Source organism: Dermacentor silvarum, chromosome 3, assembly GCF_013339745.2.
Source record: "Dermacentor silvarum isolate Dsil-2018 chromosome 3, BIME_Dsil_1.4, whole genome shotgun sequence".
Lineage (NCBI taxonomy): Eukaryota > Metazoa > Arthropoda > Arachnida > Ixodida > Ixodidae > Dermacentor > Dermacentor silvarum.
Genome location: NC_051156.1, coordinates 191713403 through 191731151, shown reverse-complemented (window position 1 = coordinate 191731151; position 17749 = coordinate 191713403). Strand labels below are relative to the sequence as shown.

General features: G+C 48.1%; 1 protein-coding gene across 1 annotated transcript; it reads right to left on the bottom strand.

The window, feature by feature from the left end:
- Positions 1-582: 582 nt before the first annotated feature.
- Positions 583-17029, bottom strand: LOC119446333 (scoloptoxin SSD14). The gene is made up of 12 exons (XM_049664881.1): positions 16998-17029; positions 16588-16647; positions 15489-15779; positions 14698-14820; positions 13488-13573; positions 12473-12680; positions 11098-11261; positions 10536-10816; positions 8745-8998; positions 4279-4522; positions 1607-1720; positions 583-1049 (listed from the first exon to the last, which is right to left on the bottom strand). Exons 1-12 carry the CDS (start codon positions 17027-17029, stop codon positions 900-902), a joined length of 2007 nt encoding a protein of 668 aa, XP_049520838.1. The 3' UTR covers positions 583-899.
- Positions 17030-17749: the final 720 nt, after the last annotated feature.

Here is a 17749-nt window from a genome sequence, read left to right as displayed (position 1 = left end):
GTCTATTGATTGTCTCAAATCATTATATGGATTGAGCAGGTCAATATATACATATACCTCTTGGTAAAAAATAAACTGGCGGCATGTTTCGAAGTAGTTGCTGTTCTGTGTCATGTGTAATGATGAATCACTGGTTGGTTTTCCAGGTATGATGAAAAAAAGCATAGTGAATTTATTATAAGTATGCACACCTTGTAACAATTTGCAAGTGCATCAAAATCGAAATGCATTAAAGTCTTCGGTGGTTAGCTTGCTTGGCTATCGCACATGGAGTCACTGGATCAATCTTCTTTTTTGTATATTAACAAATGGTAGAATTTGGCCTTTTGTGTTCATTGATGATGGGTCTGCTTTGCAGTGCATTCTGCCCTGTTGACTGAAAGCTGTTTTCGATATAGTCAAAGTGAGCTTTCATTTCTGCCGGTTAAGTATACTGATGCAAAATGAACTGTAGTACAAAACAGATAAGATAAACAAACAGAAAAAACCTTATATTTACTTGAGATTTGAATAGTAATGACTCACTGTTAAGCTCAGGAGCATGCTTTAAAGTTGTTGAGATAGATGCACAATGTCACTCGCTGCATGCGCTAACAATAGTAATGATAATGTCTTTCTCTCCTGTTAAGGAAGCACAAGTCGCACAAGATGAGCTTTCATAATGACTTCATTTTCCATATTTATCACTTGCTGAATAATGTACAAGCTAAAAAGCTTCCACATTAGAGTTCATTGCATTATTTTCAATAAACATTAAGCACCGAATTTGTGCTACGCTGTAGTCTCTATGACATATTAGATCGAACACATGGAACTGTTGAATCATTCATGTGTGGCACCCTCCAGCACTGCAGATAGGTGTGCGTGCCCTTTGTAGATGGCGTAGCCGCAGCTTGAATTCAGTTGCCGTCGCAATAACCACCGATACGATTGTTGACTGCAGCGTAGACAAAGCGGTCTTCATCGCTGAAAATGGCGGCGGCATTGGTGACATCGTCCTCTAGTAGAAACATGCGGTGACCCTTGCTCCGGAGTGTCCGCACGGTCTCCTGTGTACAATAAGTGAGATAATGATGTTTGTCATGGATGCATTGTAACTTTCCATTAGTAAGAGATTGCAGCTGCATGCTGTGAGGGGATACGAAAAATGCAGAATTTGGCGCCGCAGATCTGCGGAGCCGAGCGCCATCTGGTGGTGCTGCAACGGAACGAGCAGTGCACGCAGGGTGTGGTGCTCTGTGATTGGTAGATCATTTTCGCCCACGGTTGCCACACGGAACAATGCCGATGCTGCCGGATTTTCTTAAAGCTATTGCTTTAAAATAAGAAAAAGGGCTAGGTGGGCGCAACCCACTGCCCTGTTTCAAAGGAGACGCTCATGGCATCCACCCATCCATCCATTGTGAGACGCCTGATAGCTTCCAGGGCAGCGTTTCTTCTGCCCAGAAGGAGTTGCCTTGCGTGCTACGAGGAATTGGAGTGCAATGTATGCTATACCTCGCTATCGCTGTCAATGCCTTGCCGTTTGGGCGAAACTGCCACTCTTTCTTTAATAACGCCACAAGAATACCACTCGAAGACGCACTTAATTTTTATGCTCCCTTACCGGTGGGAGGTCGCTGTCGTAGAGAATGCCCTTGATGCTGGCACGATAGCGGACTTTGGATGCACTCACAGCATCTGCCGCGGTCTTGTTCATCAGTAACAGCTGGCACAGCACCTGCGCCGAGGCACACAGACAGGACGTACACGAAATTGTCTGTAGACCAGACCTATAATTGAGTTGCCGACAACGGGCGTTAGCATTTTCGGAATTCTGAGCCTCGTTTTATGAATGTGTCATTCCATGCCTAGGGGCATCATTTCATTTTTTGAAGAACCCTGGCCATCACTTATCACATGTCGGGACGTGCGTTTTCAAAATATCTTTGGAAAAAAAAAAAAGGAAAACCCTCGCAGGGGGCATAGTGTTATTCTAATTTCACAGTAGAGGACACGACATACTGTAGTGGAGGTACTAAATCAAGATTTGTGCTTAATTCATAACATGGCTAAGAATCTATTCTTGGTTATTTCAAGTTGGTGTAACTTTTTTCCCTGCATGTAGTTATAGTACACAAAAGAAAAAGGTTTTACAACTTGAGATCTGTAATATATATATGTGAGCTCTTTTTTCAAGATGTTTTCAGCTTTGAATGTTAGCCTCTTCTTGTTTACGGTGTAGAAAATCAGTGAAAAAGTTTTGGAACACTGGAAAAGGCACAGTATATGAGAAAAAGAAAGCTTTAAGTCTAAAGTTTTCATTTGTGACACATGTCCAGCAGTAAGTACATACTGCAGCGGTTCGTGTAAAAATACTGCAGACAGTGCATTTACCAGCAGTGTGGAGGGCAATTTATTTTCGGGGGTTTAATGATAATGTTCATTTTAAAAGAAATGAAACCTCCTGTTTTAATGCATTGGTAAGCGTGCTTCGTGCCTCTAGCCTCAATTTTCATACTTTAGAAGCATGATAACTTACTAATTTTGCAGGAGCGTACAATAAAACTTTCTCGGCAAAGAGAACTATGTTTTGCTCAAGGGTGAAAATCAAGTGTGAATATGTCGCCCCTGTTCGCCAGCACTGGGCCTTTAATGCAGCTTTACTGCATTGTGATCTTTAGTGCAGGGAACACACAGCGCGGACCAAAGGTGAGGACACGCGTTAGATCATCTTGTGTCTGAGTCCCACAAGTATATGTGTCGGTTGGATAATTTCGCCTATTTGCAGATTGACCATAAACTATGCTTGGGGCGGTCCACGATGGTGCACTAAAATATTTTTCACTGCGGCTACGTAACACTGCATACAACGGATGTGATAAGGCTGTGCAGCTCTGTGCAATGTGTACTGTGGAACATAACAGTGCAGCATTATGCAGATTGGCCATAGAATGAAGAAGGTGCCAGCTAAGCTCTTCTTTTCTTTCATGGCTCAAAAGCTGTCATTAAATATGGCATCAGCAAACAGTTTAATGACAGGAAAATATGAAAGAAATACGTTATCTGCTTTTCTGACCCGCTGCGGTGACTCACTGGGCACGACGTTCTGGTACTTGGCTCGAGGCCGTGAGTTCGATACCCTAACCGCGAGGTTGTATGAAATTTAATGGCATAATTTAGATTTATATGCACGTTGAAGATCTTCAGGTGGTTTAAATTATTCCAGAGCTTTTCACTGTGGCGTTTATCATAGCCCTGCTGTTGTGTTGGAATATCAATTAATCAATCAATTTCAAAAGTTTCTACAAATGCTTGTTGTCTAAAACAGGACTTCTCATTTAAAACAGCCATTAAAACAAAAAGCTCATAACTGCTAACAAGTTGCGCTGCCGTTGATGGTTAAGAGCTTTTATCTGCTGCGATTGTACAGTGTGGGAACAGAAGACAAAAAAGGCGGTGCGTTCCCGTGGGGCTCAGATAATCTTGCCATGTACTACATCGAGCCGAAGCTTTTCTGCTTTAGGGTGTTGTACTCAGGTAGCCATGCATGTAAGCGGGGCCAATATTGGAACAATGTTGTTCGATAATGACACCTTCTGGCCTACGTGAAATTTCTGTGTATCAAGATACCTGGCATAAAACGACGTGCGACAACACCCGCCTGCCCCATCCTCCTCCCAGGTGAAGTGCGGGCCCCACAGAAAAAAAAAAAAAACCGTCGGCCCTTTCTCTACCGGAAAAGGGGGGTACGCGAAGCTTGTCCTGGGTGCACCTTGCGTTTGACGGTTATGTTTCTTGTGAGTCAACTTGACAGTGACCAATGGAAGGTCAGGTGATCTGCTCGGCGTTGGCGGAGTGCCGCACCTTCAGCGGCTCGGACCGTAGGATCGGCCCGTCGACGACGTGCCCTTTCATGGGCGATCTCCTGTCGGCACTCGGCGAGAGCTGCCTGCTGCTCGGGGGTACGCACAATGCGCGGCCGTCCCATCGGTTTTCCGAGACTGAACTGAACGGAAACGAAGCGGGCGCAGCGCGCGCGATACCCCCCTTTCCTGCCCTTTCCCTCCCCCGCGGAAGCGAAATGGCACTGATTGGCTGCGCATGTGGCGTGAGCGTGCGCCTACGCAGCTGGCATCGTGCCTAATGACTCACGCTCCGGCGCCGGTGAGCCGCCGCTGGAGCCGGAGTTTTAGCGTTACATCGCCGGCACAGACTAGCGTATAAAAAAAAAAAAAAAAAAAAAAAAAAAAAAAAAAAAAAAAAAAAACTGGCTACCGCCGAACAGTGCATGCTCACCAAGGCGGCGTACTGCGGCAGCTCGAAGTCTTCGGAGGTGGCCAGAGCGGCAACGAGCCGTCCTCCGGCAGCGTCCAGCAGCAGCGAGGGCGCCAGGGGCGACAGGGGCCGCTTTCCGGGCCGCGCGAAGTTGAGCGACACGCCGGCGTGGCCCAGGTACCGGTCGGGCAGGCGCGACGTGAACGCGTGTAGCTCGTTGTTCAGCACCAGGCCCGTGGACGCCGAGGCGTCGTGGGAGCCCATCCTGCGTGCGATACAGTACGACCATCCGATGCTTTCAAGGGTGTAATATACCCGTATTCGCCAAAACTGGCCTCGACTCAGGACTTTTCCTCGACTGCACTGAGTAAGGGCAAATATACTGAGGAGAGTTCCTGCATATGCTGAGAGCACTAATACCGAATAGGAAGCCTGCATGCAAAGCAGCGTTGCATGTAGGCTTCCTAATGCGGAATAGGGAGCCTACATGCAAGCGCCGTTTTAGGGAGGTGACAACACCAACATTTTGACCGCTATTTACCGCCAAATTTGGTGAGTAGCCATTTTGATTCCTAATCGCGGCGCATTCCTGCTTTTTTCTGTCACACTCCGATGTACCCATGTTGGCACGCGATCTATTAAATTTCTTTAATTTAGCTTTGCACCAATGCACACACGAAAGCTGCATACATCTATAATATACAAGTTGCCTTTTCCTTTTATTTGAATACATTACATATAAAGCAACAAGTTATAAGGCACGGTGGCGTGCTTGTGGTAGTATCTCACGCCAAGAATATGAACTGAATTAAGTATTGTCGTTGCCTTCCACTTGTACACACTATATAAAGGGTGTTTTTCGAAGTGTGTTGTAAAAAAAAAAAAAAAAACTGTGCTTACAAGCCTGTGTAACTAAAAGGTAGACGTGCCATGTACTGCGCTCACACACGCTATGTGTCTCTGGCTGCTGAGGCCAAAGTTTATTTTAAAAAGTGGGTTAGTTTCCCCCGGGGGGGGGGGGGGGGGGGTGTTACCAAGGGTTGCGGGAAACGTGGTTTGTCGGCTGGTCTTCTGCCATTTTGATTCCCACTTTCTATAACTTGGCGGAAAACTTTACTCGCCAATTTAGCTGGCGGCGGCAAGTACCCTTACCGTTGTCACCACCCGAAAACAGCGCTTGCATGTAGGCTCCCTAATGCGGAATGAAACACAGCGCCGCCTCTCGACAGAAGACACTCCGCTTCGATAACGTTTCTCAGCGATTCTCATGACGAGGAGTTGCTTGAGAAACACACCTTCAATTCAGTGCAATCAAGTGGGTGGATATCGCCTGGTTACAGATTTTCGTCGGATATTGCCGCTGAGTGTCATTGAAGCGCAATGGCCACTTCAGTCAAGAGGCAGAAAACGACGAAGACGCCACCGCATCACAGCCCGCGAACTTTAATAGAGACTTATTATGAGATGTTCCATGACCATATAGGTCACGAGATGCGTTCAGATACAAGCTGCGTCCTGAACTGCAGCGCACTCGAGTCTATGGCCCAAGCGTTTTGTACTTATATTCACTAGCGACGCTATATATATACACTTGACATTTTGTGGAACCGGCCGTTCGAATTTATGAGTTAAAAGAAGACTTCAGGAAGGTGCCTTTCGAGGAATTCAACCATCGTCACACTTACAGCATGCCAAGGCTGCCGGAGAAGGCGATGGCGTCGCCGTTAGGCGCCAGGAACACCGCGTTCGCTGCTGCGTGCTTGACATCGAAGTGTTTCGGCGTGCGGTTTTTCGAAGAGCTGCAGGGACGCGCGGTACGTGATGGCGGGGTGAGGAATACAGCGTAACCTAATGAATTAAAACACACGAACACGCACACACATGCACACAGTGAAAGAAGTAAGAATAAAAAGAAGCCATCATAGTTTGTGTCTGCTTATAGCTCGAGATCACATCAGCAGACCTAGAAATCAACTCGCGCAGCTAGAATAAACTACGAATTAGTAGATGTCATCGTACGCAGCTTAACGAAGCCGAGTAATCGTTTAAGAACTCGTAGCGTTTTCGTCCTACACTTGAAAGAACTTCCATTAGTAACTAAATTTAGTTAGAAGATAACCATATATGGATGCACTTTTTATAGTTTTTGTATTAAGTACAACAGGTAGGCAGGCGTCTGGGTTCTATCAGCCGTTGAAGCTTGAATTTGGGGGGGGGGGGGGGGGGCAGTATTTAACGGTTATTGCAGCTAGATGCCGTTTTCTAAGAGTCTATAAGGTACGACTTCTCCAAACAATGGACGAAGTCGCACGTCATCGTCATTACTATCGGGCTCACTTGCAGGTAGAAGGCAATTCCCAGAGGTTTCTGAATACACCTGTCCTGCGTTTCGTCGATTATTCTCCCTCTTCATAGCATAACTATTCAGTTATGCCTTATCTAGGAAATGACCATTCCTCACCCACTCCTGTTAATTAAGCTCGGCCGCCAACATCCTCTTTGAGCAACCAACCAGTAACACTGCTCCCTAATCCAGACTACTGTCTTTTTAATGGGTAAGCTTTCTTTGGCGAGTACCCCAGCAAAAACCTGTCCGTCACGCGAAAAGTGTAATGCTTTGAATCTGCACAAAAATGCGTAATTTGCGAAGGTAAGACATTTAATCGTTATAGTATTGTAAAGGTAGACGATTGGGAGCTTTATAAGCGATAAGGAACAATTAAAAAAAAAAAAAAAAAACGAAAGTTGGTCAGAGAGAAAACCGTTGTCGTCAGGCCGCCTTGAAAGCTTACTTTCACGCATTGCGGGTATGTGTGCAGAGAAGCCTGCCGTGGGGCTGCTGAGTATAAACAGTATAACTGATTGGTACATGTGATAACAGTATAATAATAATAATAATAATAATAATAATAATAATAATAATAATAATAATAATAATAATAATAATAATAATAATAATAATAATAATAATAATAATTTGTGGCGCTAAAAAGATTGCCTCATCATCTCGGCCCTGTGAAAGTGTCTGTCCAGCGAAGCTATTGAAAACCACCACTACAACTGCTGAGGGGGGTATGCAATGCTTTGTTGCTCAATTATTCATCCGGCGCATTATTCAACCCTAGGAGAATGTGGATGTGCTGACTTCCCCTGGGCTGGAATTCCACGGCAATACGACCAGCGGCAGCACGTCGCTGATGGTCGTATAGAAATGCTTATGCTATGCCTACCCACGAGGAAACCCGTCCGTCCGTCCGTCACGTAAGACGACCACTTTCAAGATAGGGCTCGCAGCAAGGAGCGAATTGACCTTCATGCTGCCCGTCGCTTGAGCGCGAACTAAGCGGCGAGAACACAGCGCACACGAAGCTATCAACATTCGGCGCACTCTGTCCCCATCGCAAGTCGCTTTCAAGATAGGCCCCGCGGTCGCGCGCCGCCGAGTACGGTTCATCACGGTTGGTAATGGTTCGCCGCAGATGGGTAAGGCGCTAAAGAGCGATAGCGGCTTATAATGATCGGAGCGTCATCAGCGCTCCTGGCGCCGCCACGCGCAGTAGTTCGCTTGCGTCATCAATCCACCTGGCGCCGCCGTCCGCAGCAGTTCGTGCCGCCGCAGTGCTGTCTTTTATGCTCGTCGCATCAAGTTTCGTAACATTGATAATGACACCGGGCTGCGTGGAGATGAGCAAGTGGGCACAATGCTTACGCATGTTTAGACAACTCCCAGATGAGTTTCTGCGTGAATTTTCTTTTCCTTTTGCCGCTCTTCGGGAATCCTAATTATCCGTTGCCAACCCATAGCGGTGCTGCAAATCAGTTGCTAGGCTGGTTTCTTTATATCTGAAAGGCTATAGTCGCGCCACTCCCCACGTCGCAAGCTGCCGTCGCCGCGGCAGTTTGCGCTTTACGGGGAAACGTATGCGTGGAGCGCTACGGGCTTCGCATTGTTAGCAGGAGTGCCATATCAATATTATTATATATCATATCATAGCTTATCATATGTGGTTTGGATGCTTGTTTTGTCCTTGTTATTTATTGAAACGAATGCCGTGTGCTGTATGTTGTATGCGTGGTACAAAAAGGGAGAAAACAGCTGTGGTGAAACCGGTCGTGACGGCGTTCCGGCTCAGTTGATACGACCGCATTGAAGGGGCCATGCAGCTTCCCGGCAACTCATATCCACACCGTTCAGCACACGGATTTCATTTATTTGGCACCGGAGAAGCGATGGGTAGAGATGCATAAGCTAGAAAAATCAAGTAAGCAAAAACGAAGTAACAGCCTAGCCAAAGAATGCTTACGCATTAGCAGACAGTTCTCATTTCTGTAGCATTTTTATGTCTTGAAGGAACTGTCAATCAGTTTCTACTCGCAGATTACTCATTCAGAGATCTATTTGCCTCTTTTCGTTGGCCGGCAAGAAAGTAAAGCGAGATGGCCTCAATCGCGACGACTGTGGTTTACCCCGCACGCGCTAGGCTTACCGTGACCTCCCTTTCCTAGTGGCACGGTCGTAGTGGACGCTCCCATCGCGCCTGCCTCGGCTGCGGTCGTGCTCGGGGACCCTTGGCAGATCGGAGTAGTGCTCGAGCGCCACCTTCTCGGAGACGCCGCGAATGGCCTCGCGCACCATTTCCATGTCGAACACGTAGAATATGGCGTCCGAGTAGGTGGACGTGTCACTGATGCGCCCGCTCGTCTTGAGCGCTTGGCCGCGGGACAGCAGGTTGGCCACCGTCTGCGTTCGTCCAACGAACGCACTTGGGATCCGGACCGCTCGAGATCATGACGAAATGGCTACGGTGACGCAGCCAAGAAATTTCTTACAGCGGTGTGTATAGGTGGAGAGTATAACGGGCCTGACACGCGTGTACTTTTGAGCGTGCTCGTGTCGATGCCTCGTTCTCAACGAAAGTCGTTGAGAACTGTCCGTATGACAGGGGGTGTCATATACCCGCGCTTTGGTAAAAGGATGAGGGAGGAAAACTGGGCTTACGTGATAGGCCTGACCATAAGTGGATGGAGGGTAGGTTCTTATAGTTGAGGCCAAACCTCGCGGCAGCATCGTGGGGAGACAATAAATACACTTCGGGTGCTCTGCCCACTACGCAATATGCATTCACTCGACTGTCACTGACTCGCTGTTTCGTCTCTTCGTGCTACTCTTCGTGCCGCATTATTATTCAGAGCTTCATCCTTCTGCAAGGTCGGCGTAGTTGGTGATCTTTTGAATCGTTTAAATACCACAGTACTTCCGAGGTGTGGTTTCAGTTCTATGCTGTTTCTGTATCCGACCCGAAGCTGTCTCACGCTGCCCGCAATCGTGAACTGAAGTAAGTGGGAACCACCACCTCCCCCGACCCCTCCATCTTGTCAATCGAATGTGCCCTGCTCTCGTGCAAGATCGAATGTAGTTTTGCGGAATACTTCGTCCACCTATGGGTGTGATTGTGAGGATGACGAGGGACAGTGTTATTCTTACGGGGTGCCATTATGTTGTCCTCTGGCCTTCTAGTCCCCAGAACGTTCGTATACCAACGATGAATATGTGCGGAAGAAGACGCATGGCACGATTCCGTTTGCGATCCCATCTACGACCTTTGCACCGGCAATTACATCTAGGAAGCTTCAACAACTTCAATCAGGTTCTAAGCTGATATTAATCAATCTAGGGTTCATCAGCCGTATTTCAGACCGGACGCCGCGTCGTATATGCCAAGTGTTTGCTGCTTAAAGGGCCCCTAAACTACTGTGTTCTCGAAAGTTTGTTGTAAAAGTGGCAGCTGGTGACAGGCAGAAATTAGCATCCAACTGGACAGTAGCACAAATATACAAAAAAAAGTCTGTATACGTTTTCTTTGTAGCTTCGTGCCACAGTGCAGGTGGATGCATGAAATTTCCTCCACCTTGTGGGCTTCAGCAATACTGAATTGTCAATAGCGGTGACCACAATGGACAAGCAGCCCCCTTATCTTCTATAGAACACACAGTTGGCTCTCCCCACTTTGGCGCTATAGTCCCTCGTTGGCCAGTCACTCGAGAGCGTTTACACTGGCGATGTCATGTGCATGACCCTGTTGGCGTCATGAGGTACGAAAACGGGACCGAAAAAAAAAAAAAAAACCCCGACAGGAAAACGGGGATTGTTTTTTGAATTTGTGGCCTACAATGTTAACCAAAGATGATCGTCGCAGTATTCTATACACGATGAGCTTGTCTGCTTAAAAATGTGTTCAAAGTGTCGTAGATGGTTTTAGGAGTCATTTAACGCTCACGTCGACGACGTTCTCGACCGCGTCGTCGCCGAGGTCCTCCCGGAACGGGTGCGCGAACTTGATCGCCTCGATCAGCCGGTGGTAGGTGAGTGGCCCGTCGCTCAGCAAGTCCTTCCTGCTGGACCGGAACATGTCCATCGTGGCCAGCACGAATGCCAGCAGGACACCTCCGCCCGGAGGCGGCGGGGCGTGCAGCCGAACTCCGGCCAAGGGCACGCTGCGCACGGGAGCTTTCCACGCCGGCCGGTAGAACACCAGGTCCTCTTGCGACACCATGGATCCTGTGACGAAAGACGAATTGACTGTCAAGCGGAGAAATACTGAACGGTTGCACAAACGGGAGCGTGCAGGTATTCATACGAGATTTCCGACTACTTTACTTTTGACTGATTTACTGAATACTTTGACGGATGGGCACACATCGACGTGTCTTTCTTAGGTTTCTATCAGCGGAAAAAAAGGATGCTCGACAATTGCCTCTCGTTTATCGGAGTCGTCTTTTTCACCGTGTCATATCAGAGTGTGCCGGTTGTTTCACAGCGCAATGCGCCCATACACGTACCGAGATCTTCGAGGTCGCCGATGAACTGCCTGGCCAGCGTTCCTTGGCTGAGCGCTTTGGAGCCCTCGCGCGCCACTCGGAGGAGGGTGAGAGTGAGCTTCGGCTGCAGCAGCGTCTCGTTCACGCTGTACACCGCGTTGGTTTGCCGGTTCCAGAAAATCTGCCTGCACGAGCCCACGCACAGCCCAAGGCCTATTTAGCCCAAAACTCAGAAGCTCTTCATCTCGTCCAAGCGTGCTTCACTGCATTAAGTCCCTTATTGCGGGTAAGCAGCCTTTACAAAGCACTAGAGTTTTCTTTATTTTCTGGGTGGAAGGTGAATTATGTTCGTTTCAAAAAGAAATAGAGAGCGAAAAAAAAAGGAACTAAAGAAAAAGAAAGAAAGAAAGAAAGAAAGAGAGACAGAAAAAAAAACACATTGTGACAGATCAAACGCACCTTGTTGGAATCGACATACAGCGAAGCTCCGTTCCGATGCACAGAGAGTGATGAAATCTTTGTTAGTTTCTGCGTTACTGAAATGTCAGTGCAAGGTCATACCGAAGGCCGTCGCCCAAACCACATCATCCACGTTACAAGCTGACCAAACGAAGCTCCTTCGTACCCGTGCTACGCAATTTGACACACGCGGTGATAATCTCAAAAGTGCTAGTTCGCGTTGGCCCGATAGAAGGCATGCGTGCAATCGTGGTCAACCAATAACTTCTTTTTGTATATATGTACCCACCACTTATGTAATACCCCCAAATTGGGGGTCTTTAAGATAATAAAGTGAAGTGAAAAAGCATCTGGCACGTAATTCAAGTTTATTTAAAAGTGTGGGCTATTCGGCTGGACAGCAGCAGCCCCCAAGCAGCCAAGGTCAGGAAACTCCGGGAGGGTTCTCAATGAAGGCTTCGCTTTAAAAGGCTAACACGAATGTTGAGCGCAGCACAATCCTAGGAAAGATGCACCCGCAGTGGTGGAGCTCTGCTTGTCATTCTGCTACTAAGCACAAGGTCGCAGGCTCGATTCCCGCTCATGGCGACGGCATTCAAAATGGAGGCGGCTCCCAAATTATTCGGTTACCGTGCTTTTTAGGTGCACAGTAAATACCGCTAGATGATCGAAACCGATTCGCGGAAGTGGATGCTCCTTCCGCGTGTAGTGGCGTTGCCATCTGCAAGCAGTCTCCCCGTTCGAGGACGGGAACGATGACAAAGAGAGCGAGTTCAGGACGTTCCCGGCTCCGAGGCTGAGGTGACATGTCCGCCAGCCGCTATTGCCTCAGAGGGATCTTCAATCAAATGTGGTCGCGGTCTCCTCGCGTTCTCTCGCTCTCAGAATACAGATACTAACCCTACAGCGGAGTGAACATAGCCAGTGTACCGCTTACCTGAGAGAGGGTCTCCGCGAGATGGCGTTTCGGAAGCGTGCCAAGATGGCCGCCAACTCCGGGTATACGGGGAAGCCGAAGTGTGCCAGCGAGATGGCGTTCTCGAACAGCGATGGCCACGGAAGCCGACCGAACCGCGAATGCAGGGCTTCGAGCCCCGGAAGGTAACCCGGAGTGGCCATGAACTTACCTCCGGCACTCGACGCAGCTGCAATGGGCCGTAAAGTGCGTCCGCAAGCAAGTGAACAAAAACAAAACCTCGTGTTTTCTCTCAAAGTTCGAAGCAGTGACAGTGATAGCTTGCGCAGCTTTTTGAGACTCATGTCGTTTATGATTATTCCCCTTTCTATTTTCTTTGATTCAATATATTGCCATAACAACTTACGTTCTATATATCGGACTTGTGAAGGCTATACAGTGAAGCACGTACACACAACAGTAGAATACAAAGTACAACTGATTACAGTTGCCAATTATTGCCACACGAAAATAACTGAGCGATTACTAAAAATCTAATCGATTACTTTAGCACTACATTCCTCCATACATTTTTACACAAATACAGCAAACAGAACCAGCTGGCCTGGCACTTTCAGTGCGTCCTCTGTAGCCTTTCACACGTTGTTTATCTTCAGTAATAATTGCGGATACAAAAATTCTAGCTTATAACGCATATTCCCGTGGGCCCGATAAGTGCGTTATAGACTATAAGCCTTGAATCTGGTGGTGCCAACTGCGTTTCGAATTGGTAAATGATGCCCATTAGTAACAGAGACTGCCTTGTTTAGTCAGTAATGTTACAAACTCCATCTTTAGCAAGCGCAGTTGTACCAAGGTATATAGTAAACGGTATGACAACTAGGTAGTAACTACAATTACATTTTCTTTTAGCAGTGCAGTATTATATTGATGATCCCTATTGTATGCAGACTCTTGTATCTCTTGCACTCGCTCGCATACGCGCTCGCTTCTGAATTTTTTTTTTCGGCTCCGAGCAGGTCACCGCGATGCTTACGGTTCGAAGCGTTGACGTCCTCCGCCTCGCTCATGTTCCGCGGAGCCATCGCGTGCGCGTCGAGTACGACCACCTGCTTGGATTTCCTGCGTCCAAGAAAACGTGCTTTGATTGATTGATCGATCGCGTGTTCAAAACGTGGCGTCTATGACGTGTTTCCGGTACTGGAGTTTCTTCCGGTACATGCAGTAAGGAGAAGCACAGCCTTCGAGATTTGTTCCTGTTATCCAGAGACAACCTACAAAAACATCTGAAGCAGTCGTACAGAAAACTGGGCTCTTAATAGGCATTCATAGCGTGGAGATCCGCCCCGGCAGTCCTGTGGCTGTGGCGTTGCGCTGGTGAGCTCGAGGTCGCGGGTTCGATTCCGGCCGCGACGACGGTATTCCAGTACGGGCGGAATGCAAGAAACGCTCATATACGTATACTCCCATATTCAGAAATACATCTCAACTTCAAGCCCATGCTTGACTTTATATAAATGACGCCTGGCTTGCACGTTCCGAGGACGCCAATTGCGTTTCCTTCGGCGCATTCACGACAGGCGTGATCTACATCAAGTCAAGCGTGGGTTTGAAGTTAAGATGCCTTGACTTGAAGTTAAGATGCCTTGTAATCCGGCCGTAATGTGTGCCGCCTGCCACTGCGTTGCCTAGCAACCACCTCGCGGATCGTCGCGCGCTGTGCTCGGGAGAGAGAAAGAGAAAATGAGGGCGAGAGAGAGAAAGAAACAAATTGTTGCAGCGCCAAAGGGGCAACGCGCAGAGGTGCTGCCGACGCCATCCGCGCTTCTCCGTTTCCCCGCATTAGCGCCGAACGCTCGCGGTGTCCGTGACTGCAGCAGGCGCCTCTGGCGGCGGCTCGGCCGAGCTCCCACCAGCTGCGCGCTACTGCTCATGCGCCGTGACGTCATCCCGGCGTGTCGTCTGCTGCGCGCCGCCCGTACACTGTGCATAGCTTTCGCCCAACTTCCCCTACGTGTGCTCGGACTGCAAGTGCATCGCGAGGCGTTCTCCGACGCCCCGGACCACGAGGAAATGCTTATACACTTCGTATAACTTAGCATCACTTGGCATTACTTTGTAGAACTTAGCTAGGAACCGATCAGCTCCGCTGTGTCTTTAGCCTTGCGCCACTCGTGCAAGCTATTCCGATTTTTTTTTATGAAAAGGGGGGGGGGGATTAGATGTATCCTTAAAAGGTATCGCACCTTTCATAGACGGTGGCGAAGAACCCTCCGGCCAGGCCAACCCGGTGCGGAGCCACTACGGCCATGCAGAGCGCGAAGGCTACCGTGCAGTCGGCGACCGTGCCTCCACGACTGTACACCTTCCTGCGAAGTGACTCGGTTATGGTCGCGTGTCTATACTGTCAAGTAGTAGTAGTAGTAGTAATCGGTTGTTTATTTAAATAATTATACAAATAAAGGAAAAAGAAGGGAAGTGAAGTTGCTACTGACTGCAATAACCGTCTAGCGCAGTCTGTTGACACAAGCAGAGAGAGTAAAACTACAGGGAAAGAGGATAGAGTAAAGGATCACTATTTATTTATACCATAGCGAGTGAGTAAACAATATCCACAGTTCGCTTGTGGAGTGACTTCCTCGAGAACGTTTGTCATTCGGCACGGGCACACCGGCACTGTTAGGTCACGTAGAGCAGCCGAGTGGCGAGGCCCGACTGCTACAGGAAGTCGCACTGCGCTTTGCGAGTTTGTTTCCGCGCGTGAGGGGGCCACGTGACCCGAAAGCACTGCACCGCAAGTGTTCGAGGGTTTCCCATTCACCACAGTTGTTGCAAACGTCCGTTCCTGTGTTATATGTGGCTATGATGGCATAATGCGGCCTACCCAGTCCCCTCCCAACGTCCGCTCAAATGGGTCACACCCCCCACACCCCCCCCGCCCCCCCCCCCCCCCCCCGCCCCCCCTTGCAAAAAAAAAAAAAAAATCGCTACGCCATCAAGGGAATTGTAATGCGAAATCCTGTAAGACGCGCTTCACCTGGGTATCGCTCCGCACAGCCCGGGCACGTCGGCCACGGTGGTGTGGTTGGCGTAGGGTGTGACCATGCGCAGGTCGCTTCCCGATAGGCGGAACACGCGGTCGTCACCTTCGCCGCCGCTTCCCATCCGCCGCATGTACACCACGGCTACTATGAGGCTCAGCTCGACCACACCGGCCACGACCAGCGAGTACAGCATGGACCACTTCGTGTGCCCGCTGCTGACGCCTGCGGCGCTCAGCCTCTGACGGGTGTCCCCGGCGCCGTTGACATCGCGGGTGCCAGCGCTGCTTTGTGCCGAAAGAAATAAAGGCCAGACTCTGAAGAACGCTGATTTTCCAGTTCACAATGTCTTGCACAGCGCATACGAGCTGTTCGAGTCATCTAAAGCGAATGATTTCGGTTCGTATTAGCATTGAATCGATCAAGAATTACGATACGCAATCCATAAACCGGTCCCTAAGAGCAATCTCCGAGTTATTCCATAGCATTTTAATAGCATTTTAATAACATTTTCATAGCAATTTCACTGCGCACCCTCTCGGGCCGCAGACTAGCAGTGAAAAGCCATCTCCTTCCTCTATCAGTAGCTCCCGTTGTGGGATTCACTCCATAGTAGTATAGTATCTTGTAGTGACCACAAAGAAGTTCCCCGGTATTCTCACATGTTACTTTGCAGGAACAAAAAGTAAGTACCTTCATCGCGTCTACATTGAAGTTACTTTTGCGTGTGTGTGCTATGTCTGTGTTACTACCGATGTATTATAGATTATTACTGATGTTTTATCGAGTTTTGTTTCCTTATGACAACTTGTTTGACCTACTTTATACTGATGTATCCCTTCCTTTATGTAAAACCTGCCGGCCTTTAGGGTGGAATATGTGCAGGTTTGGTTATTCTAGATAACCCGCAACGCTTGCTTTAAGCCTAGAGATCAATCAATCAATCAATCAATCAATCAATCAATCAATCAATCAATCAATCAATCAATCAATCAATCAGTCAGTCAAAGAACAACTGCCTCAAGAACGAAGTACCGGTGTATTTTTATAAGATATAAATGATTTATGTTAACTGCCTTGCGAAGTCACACTCACTCAGCCCTTGCCGACTGACGAAGCTGGTATTCCGGGACGCCTTCGTCCAACACAGCCGTCCTAGGAGCAAGGGAGAAAAGAAAAGGAGAAACGTCGTGAAACGACAGCCTGATACGATTTGAAGTGTTGGCGCAGCTACCATTCCCTAAAATCGGTGCGATAAAGTTATGAGAGTCCTCTGTACAATATATGTGCAGAAAAAAAAAGAAATGTAAGACAGCATACATGCGATGCTTCAGATTACCAGGAGACAATCTTAAATAATCACCGATGACCCGACACCAGAATAAGCATTTGCTCTGCCCGACACGCCTCACTTATTGAACGCCCCTCCTCATTGATGTTTTCATCATACCTGTACCGCGACCGAGCATATCGTGCGAATACAAAACGCGCATTTGTTGACTTGCCTTGGCCACTCGGGTTGTTGAACAATCTCCATAACGTTGGAAGTAGAAAAAAATGTCACAGAAGTAAAAACGGCTGTCCGCCTATCGACCTGAACTATTCTTCTTCCTTTTCTACACGGCACAATGCCCTGCTGTGGGAATGGCTAATGTGAATAAAACTACTTTTAGTTCTGTTCGTAATACAGAAATTCAAACCCCACTGGCAAAAGAAAGCCACATGAAAACGTTAGATTCCTAAACAAGTGATCTCAGTAAATGTAAATCCTATCACAGACAAGTGCTTGCCTTTGTAAAGATAAACCACTAACGACGCTCCGAATGAATAGGCTCTGGCATGTAAGCCACACTGGATAAATTGAAGCGCACACCGTAGAACATACAAAGGGTAAAGGCGAACATGCAGAACAGAGCGTGTGTCAATTAACTGGTAACACAGATTTTTAAGAGGGCCATACATAAACTGAATAAATAGAAATAAAAATAAGTTATGGAATGAAGCAGACGCACCTCGTGTTTTCGGTAGGAGCTCGAAGACGACGACGACCCGTTCTGTGATTGCCAGCCCACCTTAGTGGGTGCGAGCCATGCCAGAGGTTCATCATCATCAGCCAGAGAGCTCGGGCTGTTCGCTCTGCTGCTAGCTGCTGCTAGACTGGACTGATGAATATTTAATTAAACCTCATTACATTTGGTGCAGGTGCTGGGATCCCCCAAGTCACCCTGGAGCTCCACATTCGTACGTTGCCCACCAA